Here is a 12,067-nt window from a genome sequence, read left to right as displayed (position 1 = left end):
TTTACTCAAAAGTCAACTCTATGGTCAACTCTTTCCATTTGAGCTTCAAAATAAGATTTTATTTTTTTTCTTTAAATTTAACTTCGAATCTTACGAAAACCAAACTCGACCATACATGTGGGTCATAATGCATATTATGAAGCTTCTCAAGGTCTTAAGATGTTGAACAAAAATGTGAATTCTTAGAAAGAAAATTCGGGTCGTTACAGGTCCAAGCCTGCATTATTATTGAGTAGCGAGGATGGTCGATGTAATTTTACCCAACATGGTCGAGATCGAATCCACAAGGAGTTAATTTGTTTGGAGTTAGGTTTATATCCAAGTAGAGATGCGGGTTTTTCTCTTAATTGTACTTCCACAAATGGTTGATTGGTTTTCTACTTCTAGTTCTATTCTATAACATGCAGTATTTGAAACTAAGTACATTATTTTGGTTGTTGATTTTCAAGGGTTTAAAGGAACTAGGGTAGTGACTTCTACCTAGGTGGATATCTAATGGGTAGCAAGAATCTAGGACAATCATGTGATTAATTGGGGTCGTAATATAGTTATCACACCCGGATACTCACTCTATACCTCTCGGTAGCTTGAGTAATTTTGCCCAATTTGTCCTTTTCAAGTCCAAATGAGTATTCATGCAATTCAAGTGATTTTAGCTCAAGTCGGGTATTACTATCTCTAGGTTTAACCCTTTAATTGGGGCTATCAATTTCTTGAGTTCACTCCAATTCCTTGTTAGCATAGTTTTCCTCGACTTAGTCCCTCTTTCTCAAGTAGATACTAAGTCATAAAGGCATAAATCAGTGTTTGCAATCACTAATTCAATAGTTCTAGCAAGAACTAGGCTAAATATCACTAACTCATACACATTCAAGTCCTAAAATTCAAGACCCATCACATACCCACACTAGGGTTCGGTCACAACCCTAGCTGTGGGTTTAGCTAGTCATGGAAATAGCAGAAATCAAAGATGAAATAAAGATAAAATTCATAATACTAGATTAAAAATTGAAAAGCTAATGTTAAAACATGAATCTAGTACAAAATTTCCCAAAACAGAAAATCCAGTCGTCTCACGTACTCAGCAAAAACAAAACTTTCCCTAAAAATGTCAAAAAGATCTATTTATACTAGGCTAAAATTTCTGGACAAAAATACCCTTGCAGAGGTTTCACGGCCGCGCAATTCTGACTGCGGCCGCACTCTTGCTTTTGCGGCCATGTAATATTGATCACAGTTTGCGTTTCTTCACATCATACTGGGTTGAACCTTGTTTCGCGGACCACATAAGTTTTACCACGTCTGCGTGAGAGCCTTCCGCCACCGTGTAATTTTGATGTGGAATGCTTTTAACATTTTTGCATAACTTGTGAGCCCTCTGAACCTTAGAAACTGTGGTCTGTGGAATTCTAATCGTGGCTGCGGTGGTACTTTCGCGCCCGCCACTTTCTGACGCGGTCCGCAAATTAATGACCGCATCCGCGTTGACACTTTCGCGGCTACACTTTTCTGGCATAGTTTGTGTTCCACAACTCTTGACCCAGTCTTGGTCTTTGTTCAAGTTTTGAATCCTTTATGAGTTGATCATGGCTACTTTGGCTTATTCTGAACAATCCTTGCAAGCAAGCATATAACATTAGTTTTCCGGAATATCACGCATTTTAGGCCCAAAACGCAAGTGAGAAAGAGCAAATAATAGGTTAAAATCCCCTCTTATCAACTCCCCCAAATTTAAATGTTTACTTGTACTAAAGCAAATAAGGTAATTCCCATCTCCACTAAAACAAAACAAAAGGATATTTCAGCTGCCCTATTGCAAATCAAACATGCATCAATTGGGACTAACAATTACCCTTAACACAAATGAATTATCAACAACACACAACCTTTTGAGTACCATAGTTCTAGTGTGATACAAGAGCATCAAGAGTTGACTTAACTACCAAGGAAGCTCGCTCTTCTACATAGGTCATTGTGGAACCCAAACTCTTCCTCCTCTACTCTCCATAAGCAAATCTCACTTTAGATTGTAGCACTCAAAACAAGGATTGTGGAGAATAATGCTCATCTCTCTCAAGGAAATGTCTCAAGTTCGGCTTTAAGTACTATAAGTTTGCCCCTTATGTAAATCACAACTAATGTAAGCTCACTCAACTCGAAATCATATAGGGCTTTTGCGGGAATGTAATGAAGGCTTTTGGATTAAGGTATGACTTATTGGCATATGATGGTTTCATCTTTCCTTAAGCACTCCATTTTCTCATTTCGGCTCATACTTTCTTGACTCATTGAGTCATTTCTTCTTCCTTAGGGGAACTAGAGAAACACACTGTCACTCTTTCTTGCTCATGACGATCATTTTTCTCCTTTTCTAATCATTCCATGCCTTTCATAATTTCTTTCATTGAATCTCTTCACTTTTTTATCTTATTCACTTTCTTTTTGACTTTTTGGCTTTTTTTTTCTTTCCTTTTGCCTTCCTTTTTCTTCATTTTGTACCTTTTATCACTTTCACATTCCTCGTCTCTCCTCCAAACTTATGCTTTTTCCAATTGTGAATGCTAAGGAAATATCGGGTACCAAGAGAGGGTCATTATAGAACGGATAAAGGCTTGTATCATGGTTATTGAAAGAAAAAGGGCTTCGGCTCAACGGGGTTGACTAGGGATATCATATTTGTTAGGCTATGGATGATTTCAAGTTTCAAATTGGATCAAGGAGAACCTATAATCATTTCTCAAGTCAAGCTACACTTAGAATTTTGCCTAGACAAACATTCAGGGCAAGTTCTAGATTTATTGGCACAGGTCTTGGACTTGCACTTCAATACCTCACCTCACAAGCTATTGGATTGTTAAAGAGAACAGAGTTGAGGGCCCACAACAACCCTAGCTAAGATTGAGGATGACAAATGGATCCAAGAAGCCATTCGATGATTGTTTAGTAAACACAAAAGTATAAAGGTCACAACTAGAACTATTCTTTGCCAATCAACTTGTTTCCAACCATAAGGTCGAAGGTAAATGTGTTACGCCCAAGTGAAGATTTCCTGAGACACTTTTTTTCATTACTATTATTTACACAAAAACATAAAGAAAACAAACTCAATCCCTTAAAAAGGTTGTCGCGCCATCCATCATCTGGAAGAGCCACCTGGTTCACACAACATCCACCTTTGAAAAGAACCGTTGCATTAAGAAAACCAAAGGCTTATTGTCCACATAAAATGTATAAAGAAGCTAACAACTTAACAAGAAACTACTAAAAGCAATAAGAAGCTATAAAGTAAATTACAGAAATCAACTGAATATATACAAAATTGAAATAAAGCGAATATTTACATAAATGAAAATGAATATATACATCAAATGGTAAAAATATATACATATCAAATGTGAAAGTAACGAATATACGCATACCAAAAGTAAAATAAAGAGAAGTAAAGAAAGAAAAAATAGCCTCATAGTTATTACATACCAATGTTATCCAATTATCACCAAATCAAAATAGACCACCCCCCCCCCCCAATAAAAGATAGCATTGTCCTCAATGCTAATATCAAGATAAGATCAGGGAAAGGGTTAGAGAGTAAATAAAATTCCTTATGTGGTCTGCATCGAGTCCGACACATGAGTGGTGTCCTCGGACTGCATAGGATCAGCAGCTCCCTCCGGGTCCTCTAACTGGATATCCAAATCTGACTGGTGGACCACGGGGTTGCGGAGCATCTGGATCATCTCCGCAGTAGTATGTGTAGTGTCAGTTGGCTCCTTAGACTGGCCAACTGCTAGTGCCTTATGCTCTGCTGCCTGTGCTGCTTTGACTTGCTCCTCTAAGAGCAAGTCCAGTGGATGTCTCCAGCCGAAGTAAACCTTTCTACCTCATTCTTTAGCTGCTCCACTGACTCCTTTGAGGCCCGAGTCTTCTTCATCTTTTTCACTTGTTTGCCCAAATCCTTGATGGCCTTTCCATGTGTTTTCAAAGTGTTCAGGATCTTCTTCTGGTTGTCCAGATGCTCCTTCAATGACTCCTCCACTGATGGAGGTATCTGAGGCTGTGTCGGGGCAGACTGTGTTGCTACTGTGCTGGATAAGACAAACAACTTTGATGTAGCTGCCTGCATCCAGTTGTTGATGCTGACAATGTTTGAGAAACCCGTAGTGCAGTCTGAGGGCAAGTGGGAAAAGAGGGCATAGACAATGGCATGGTGATGGATGGCCCAGATGAAGGAGGAGGTATGGCAGCTGAAGATCCCCCTGTTGTGGAAGGCTCTGACCCAATGGCTACTACCCTTGGCTCTTCAGACTGGCCAGTGGAGATAACGACTTTACCCTTTGCTTTAGGGTTGTTCGGTCCTTTAGTGCTATACCAGGAGAAAGGATTTTTTGGCTTTGTCTTTGTGTCAAAGAGCTTCTTCTCAACTCCTTGGTCCTCGAAATACATGATGAGGAAGTTGGGGTAGGGGTAGGATCTCTCTTCCTTTCCAACTGCCTTTGTGATGTGATAGTACATGAGGTTCCCTACATTGATAGGATACCCCGCCATGATGGAGGATATCAAGACATACCGAGTAAGTGGGAGGACATTATTGTGCTGACATAGGTCCAGTTGGCTGCATACAAATGTGGACCACCATTTGGCTTCAATGCTGAGGGTGTTTCTGGATATTGGGACTCCAGCTGTGAGCCATGCCGGTGTTGTCCCTGGGGCTAATATCTCTGCCAACCATGGACGGACTACTTCATCAAGTGCCAGCTTCTCCAAGTATTGTACGGCTTCCACATCCTCGAAACTGGCATATTCATTCAACGTATGGCCATCAAACCGGATCTTCAAATTCCAGACTTTTGTCACAATGGTGCCCTTTTTGATGTGGGCAACGTTTGCATAGAACTCTTTGACAAGGTATTCATTAGCATCCGAAACTTTGCTGGTGAAGAACTTCCACCATATTCTCTCCTCAAACTGTCTCTCGACATTTGGATTGTGGGGAAGGAGGTCTCTCTCTATGAACTGTCTCTCAAGGGTGAGCACATTTAGGGACACCATTCTAAGAAATTTTGATAAGCTAATTCGCTCACAAATCTATCAGCCCACACCTCGGTTTTTCTGGATCTGGACAACCCCCCAATATTTGTGTCACCCTCTCTCCCTCCCTCCGGGACCTTGTCATCATCAACAGTAACAAGGGCAGCTGGTGAGGCCAAAATTGTAACATGTGGGGAAGATGGTGCTGAAGCCTCACTACCTTTCTCTGAGCCATTAGACGACTCAGAAGAGGAGGTAGGTTCATCAACTAGATGGAATTTCCCCTTTGAATTGCGTGGGGACATGTGTTGGCACAGAGTCGCCTTCCAAAACTTCTCGGGAAGGGACATACTCACTGGTGTTTGAATGGTCCGCTGCTCTATTTGTAGCTTTGATAGAGGCTCTTAACTTCCCAATCGAATTTTGCACTGCTAGGGTATCTTGGTCTATCCTTTACCCCTGCCTCGGGAAGGTTCTGCCCTCCCTTTAGATGTATCACCTCTACCTATGGAACGAACCATTGTCTGCAGCAAACAAGCAATGAAATACAGTCAGAATAAATCTTCAAGTATATGTTAAAACAGTGTAGATGAAATGCAGATACTGCTTCTCAGAACAAGGCACCGCGGATCGTAAAAAAGTGAACGCGGACGGGGAAGGCCCATCGCGGACCGCGAAAAAGTGAACGCGACCGCGAAGAGGTCAGATTCAGACTACTGACTCTCTGATCTTTGGACAACCACTGACCACAAAAAAGTAGACATGACTGCGAATGATCAATCGCGGACTGCGTAAAAATGACCGCGGCCACAAACTTATATCAATACTCAGTAATGAAAAAGGTAGGGTATCGCGGACCGCAAAAAATAGAACGCGGTCGCATACCCTACCGTAGACTGCAAAAAATTAACTACGGCTGCGAAATTCGAATGCAACTGGCACTGATGAACACATTAACCTAGGGTTTTCACTAAGTGCATAAATCCATTCAATTAGCAATCAAGGTTACTAACCCTATCCCCCATTAGGCATATAAACATTACCCACATGTGGTTAAGCAGTAATTTTAGATTAAAGGATGTATTTCACTCTTACTAAAAACTGAAAAGAAAAGAAAAGAAATAGATAAAATTAATTCAAGGATTTGAACATACCAGTTGTGATTTTTTTGTAGGAAAACAACTCTTTATTTGAAAGAGATGAGATTGAGAGCCAGAGAAGATGAACAGTGCTTTTTGGTCGGTGAAATTTTAGTGTTCGAAAAGTGTAAATGGCCTAAGGACCCCCTATTTATACTTAGTAGATATGGATCCCACCGCCTCACCTGAACGCGATCGCAAAATTTTATCGTGGTTAGCATTTTGTTACCTGATGAAGAACAACTTCAAGCATCTGATTGCGGTCCGCAAAATATTGAATACGGCCGCGGGGTGCACCACGAACCGCTAAAATATCGACTCAACCGCGAACTCTGAAGGATATTTGACAGTCCAACTTCAGAGAGTTGGAATTTTTCTCTTTTCAATTATGCATCCGCGAACAAAAAGGTGCGGCCACGAAATTCTCACGCAGACCGCAAAATTTTGAGCGCGGTCCGCGAACTTCCAACACTTAGCCAAATTTTTCCTTTGTCAATTTCCTGCACTGCACAACCAATTCCTACATACACTTTACAACTGGTTAGTCCAAAATAATGCGTAATCTAAGACGAAAATCAAAAGAAAGAAAAACACATGGGTTGCCTCCCAAGAAGAGCCTGATTTAACATCGCAGCATGACGCATGTTACCATCATTCACTTGAAATGGATCAATGCCACAACATGGCCATCATCAACTTTACCAAGGTAGTGCTTCACTCGATGCCCATTGACTCTAAATATCTCACCATTCTTGTTTTTCAAATCTAGAGCACCAAAGGGAGTTACATGCACCACTTCAACGGGACCGCTCCATTTTGACTTTAGCTTTCCCGGAAACATATGTAACCGAGAGTTGAATAAGAAACAAGGTTACTTTTTTTGAATTCTTTGTTCTGGATATACTTATCATGTAGGTGCTTCATCTTGTCCTTATACAATGACGAACTAGAGTAAGCATGAAACTGAAACTCATCAAGTTCATTCAATTGCTCCACCCGAAGATTGGCAGGTACATCCCACTCTAGGTTCAACTTCTTCAATGCCCACATGGGCTTATGCTCTAATTTCACCGGGAGGTGACATGCTTTACCAAATACCAACCAATACGGAGACATACCAATTGGAGTCTTGTAAGTTGTTCTATAGGCCCATAAAGCAACGTCAAGTTTCTTTGACCAATCAGTCCGATTTGCATTAATAGTCTTGGATAGTATAATCTTGATCTCCCTATTGGAGACTTCAACTTGTCCACTTGCCGGGGGTAATAGGAAGTTGACACCTTGTGAGTGACACCATACTTGGAGAGTAAAGTGTCAAAGGCTTTGTTACAAAAATGAGAACCCCCATCACTAATGATGGCCCTTGGGGTGCCGAACCTTGTGAATATGTTTTTCTTCAAGAATGCTACCACACTCCGTGCTTCATTGTTGGGAAAAGCCACAGCTTCAACCCACTTGGAGACATAATCCACAACAACAAAAATATAAGTGTTCCCACATTAAGTCACAAATGGTCCCATAAAGTTGATACCCCACATATCGAAAATGTCGATCTCAAGGATGGTAGTGAGAGGCATCTCATTCTTCTTGGAAATCCCACCGACTCTTTGGCACTTATCGCACCGCTTGACAAGCTCACTAGCATATTTGTATAAGGTAGGCCAATATAATCCACAGCTTAGGACCTTTGTAGCAGTTCTTACCCCACCATAGGGCGAAGAACGACAAGCTTCAAGAATACCCAATTGCTCTTCTTCTGGAACACATCTCCGGATAACACCATCGCTGCAAATTTTGAAAAGATATGGCTCGTCCCAATAATAATCCAAGCAGTTTCGTTTGAGCTTCTTCCTTTGGTTTGAAGAGAACTCATTCGAGACAATTCCACTCACAAAATAGTTAGCCACATCGGCAAAACAAGGCATCCCGGTCAAAGACATGGAAATGAGTTTTTCATCCAGAAATGAATCATTGATCTCAAGGCCATCATGGGGCCTCCATTCCTCTTCCAAACGGGACAAGTGGTCTGCCACTTGATTCTCACTCCCTTTTCGGTCTATGATTTTGAGATCAAACTCTTGTAGAAAAAGTATCCACCTCATCAATCTAGCCTTTGAGTCCTTCTTACTCATCAAGTAGCAAAGTGCCACGTGATCGGTGTGAACAATCACTTTGGTACCCATGAGGTAAAGGCGGAACTTTTCCATAGCAAAGACAATGGCTAAGAGTTCTTTCTCGGTCACCATATAGTTTACTTGGGCGTCTTTCATGGTCTTACTAGCATAGTAGACCGGATGGAATATCTTGTTGACGTGTTGCCCCAATACCTCTCCTACCGCCACATTGCTAGCATCACACATGAGCTCAAATGGTAAGAACCAACTTGGTGCAGTAATGATGGGAGCGGTAGTCAACCTATACTTGAGTAGCTCAAAAACTTTCATGCAATCATCATTGAACACAAATTTTTCATCTTTTTCCAACAACTTGCACAAGGGGTTCACCACCTTTGAGAAATCCTTGATGAACCGACGGTAAAACCTCGCATGCCCTAAGAAGCTCCTCACTCCTTTGACGGAAGTAGGAGGAGGGAGTTTTTATATCACTTCAAATTTTGCTTTATCCACTTCAATACCATTCTTGGAGATCTTATGGCCAAGGACAATGCCCTCCTCAACCATAAAGTGATATTTCTCCCAATTAAGCACCAATTTGGTCTCTTCACAACATGCCAAGAATTTATCAAGATTACCGAACACACTCATCAAAAGAATCCCCCACAATACAGAAATCATCCATGAACATCTCGAGGAAGTCCTCCACCATATCCATGAATATTGCCATCATACATCGCTGAAAAGTAGCCGGTGCATTACATAGACCAAACGACATCCTTGAGAATGCAAATGTGCCATACGGACAAGTGAATGTGGTCTTATCTTGGTCTTCAAGTGCAATAAGAATCTGGTTATACCCGGAATACCCATCCAAGAAGCAATAATAAGCACGTCCGGCTAACCTATCCAACATTTGATCAAGGAATGGAAGCGGAAAATGGTTTTTCCGAGTCACTTTATTGAGCTTCCTATAATCCATGCATACCCTCCAACCAGTGACAGTTCTTGTGGAGATCAACTCATTGTTATCATTTATAATCACAGTCATGCCCCCTTTCTTTGGGACACATTGTACCAGCGAAGTCCATGAGCTATTAGAAATGGGGTAGACAACCCCAACATCCAACCACTTGATAACCTCTTTCTTAACAACATCTTGCATGGCCTCATTCAACCTTCTTTGATGTTTCACGAAGGGTTTGGAATCCTCCTCTAATATGATTTTGTACATGCAAAAGGTGGGGCTTATACCCCGAATGTCCGCCAATGTCCAACCTATTGCTTTCTTCCAAAGTTCCTCCTTCGGAGCACCGCAATGGCGACATCTACCTGCACGTTAGTTAAGCACGAGGAAAGAATAGCAGGTAAAGTGGAACAAGGTCCTAAGAACTCATACCTGAGGTGTGAAGGCAAAGGCTTCAACTCCAGTATGGGGGACTCCTCAATTGAGGGCTTTGTTGTTGGAGTCTTCCGGTTCTCAAGATCCAAGGAAAGTTTTCGGGGCTCATATGTATATGAACCCATTCCTTGCAAAGCATTGACATATTCCACCAAGCCTTCATCCTCATTCACATCATGATTCAACAACACAGCTTCCAAAGGGTCTTCCACATTAATCACAGCACTGGTGTCTTCAACAATCACCTCGGTCACAAGATCCACAAATGAACATACTTTGTTGCTATTAGGCTGCCTCATTGACTTGCAAACATGGAACACAACATTTTCATCACCCACCCGGAAGGTGAGCTCCCCTTCTTCCACATCAACTAAAGCCTTCCTTGTAGCTAGGAAAGGTTTCCCCAATATGATTGGCACCTCATAGTCAATCTCACAGTCAAGTATCACAAAATCTACGGGAAGTATGTACTTGTCGACTCGAACTAGCACATCATCAATTAACCCCAATGGACTCTACATTATCATATCCGCCATTTTCAACCGCATGGATATGGGCCTTGGTTGCCCAATCCCCAATGTCTTGAACACAGAATATGGCATCAAGTTAATGCTTGCCCCCAAATCATACAAAGCTTTAGCGAAATCGGCACTACTAATAGTGCATAGAATTGTAAGGGCATTGGGGTCTTCTAACTTTAGATCCATGAAGTGCATAATAGCTCACTTGATGTGTCATTTTGATCGTTTCACAGTTCATTGATCTCTTCTTTGTTACCAAGTCTTTCATGAACTTGGCATATCCCGACATTTGTTCTAGAGCTTTTACCAAAGGCACATTTATGGACAAACTTTTCATCATATCAATAAATTTCTAGAACAGGTTCTCATTGTTTTGTTTTGCAAGCCTTTGAGGATATGGTGGAGGAGGCTTGTCAAAGGAGCCTTGGCTTTGGGCACTACCGTTTCCGGTATGTCTATCACGTGTCCCTAGATGGGTTCACATCATTTTATGCCTCCTCCATGTTGTCATCAATGTCTATCCTCGCCTCTTCATTCACATTCTCATCACTCACTTGTACATCATTGCTTGGCTCATCATCATCTTGAACCAACACATTATCACTCACAACCTTTCTTGGACTAGAGGTACTAGCAATTCCACCTCTACCACTTCTTGTAGTCACCGCCATAGGATGGCCCATATTGTTCCCACCCTTCGGGTTTACTACTGTGTCACTTCGTAGTGCCCCCTTAGAGCGAGTATTCAAAGCTTGGGAAATTTGGCCAAGTTGGACTTCCAAGTTGCGGATAGAAGTGTTGTGGGAGGCCAATTGGGCATCAGAGTTGGTGTTTTTCTTCATCATTTGCTCAAACATTGTCTCTATCCATCCCATCTTATTATTAGAAGAGCTAGGACCTTGCGATGGATATGGAGGAGGGTTGTTTGGTTGTTGATACATCAGAGGCCTTTGAAAGCCTGGTCCCCGATTCCCTTGATTATTGTTGTTCCAACCCCCTTGGTTGTTATTGCCTCCCTAATTGCTATTATTGTTGCCACCCCAATTTCCTTGGTTTCCTTGGTTACCCCAATTTTGATTATTGTTGTTCCCTAATTGCTTTGGTTGTTGTTGTTACCACTATTCCAATTTCCTTGTTGATTTTGATTTCCCCAATTTCCTTGGGATCTCGACTGTTGTTGATTCGGAGCATTGCCCCATTGACCTTGGTAGTTTTTTACATATTGAACCTCTTCACTTTGATCATCATACACATCATCTTGATTGTAACCACTACCACTTTGCTCAAATTGATCTAGATTGCCTTGAACTTGTTGACCTCATTGCCTCCTCTTGTTGACCATCATATTCACCCCTTCCATGCCATTCACTTGTTTTGGCCCTTGAACTTGTTTCAACTGAGCTTTCGACAATTGGTTCATAGTAGTAGTCAACTCGGCTATTGCTTGGCCATGGTCATGGAGCTCCTTGTGTAGGTGAATAACATTAGGATCACCTTGTGACACATTAGCTCGACTTTGCCCCGCCGAAGAGGTATCCGCCATCTCATCAAGTATCTCACATGCTTTGGCATATGGCGTGTTCATGAAGTTCCCCCTGGCAAGTTGGTTAACTACACACTCGTTCATAGTGTTGATGCCACAGTAGAATGTTTGTTGGATCATGACTTCAATCATGTCATTGTTCGGACATTCTTTAACCATCATCCGATACCTTTCCCAAATCTCATGAAGCGGTTTATTTGGCTCTTGTTTAAAAGCAAGGATCTCATCTCTTAGCGTTGTCATATGTCCCGGCGAGAAGAACTTTGCTATGAATTTCTTGGCCAACTCATCCCAAGTAGTGATGGAATGGTTGGGAAACC

At 41.6% G+C, this 12,067-nt stretch overlaps 1 protein-coding gene across 1 annotated transcript; it reads right to left on the bottom strand.

Moving 5' to 3' along the window:
* Positions 1–9,559: 9,559 nt before the first annotated feature.
* On the bottom strand, positions 9,560–10,541 carry LOC138871531 (uncharacterized). Its single transcript, XM_070149412.1, has 2 exons — positions 10,380–10,541; positions 9,560–10,198 (listed from the first exon to the last, which is right to left on the bottom strand). Exons 1-2 carry the CDS (start codon positions 10,539–10,541, stop codon positions 9,560–9,562), a joined length of 801 nt encoding a protein of 266 aa, XP_070005513.1.
* Positions 10,542–12,067: the final 1,526 nt, after the last annotated feature.

This window comes from Nicotiana sylvestris, chromosome 6 (assembly GCF_000393655.2).
Source record: "Nicotiana sylvestris chromosome 6, ASM39365v2, whole genome shotgun sequence".
Classification (NCBI taxonomy): Eukaryota; Viridiplantae; Streptophyta; class Magnoliopsida; order Solanales; family Solanaceae; genus Nicotiana; species Nicotiana sylvestris.
This window is presented reverse-complemented; position numbering and strand designations above follow the sequence as displayed.

Excerpts from the sequence above, each read along its gene's own strand:
- LOC138871531 (XM_070149412.1), bottom strand. The coding sequence starts at position 10,541 with ATGAAAAGTTTGTCCATAAATGTGCCTTTGGTAAAAGCTCTAGAACAA. Across the intron at positions 10,199-10,379 it reads ATGCACTTCATGGATCTAAA|AGTCCATTGGGGTTAATTGA; the intron begins GTTAGAAGACCC and ends ATGATAATGTAG.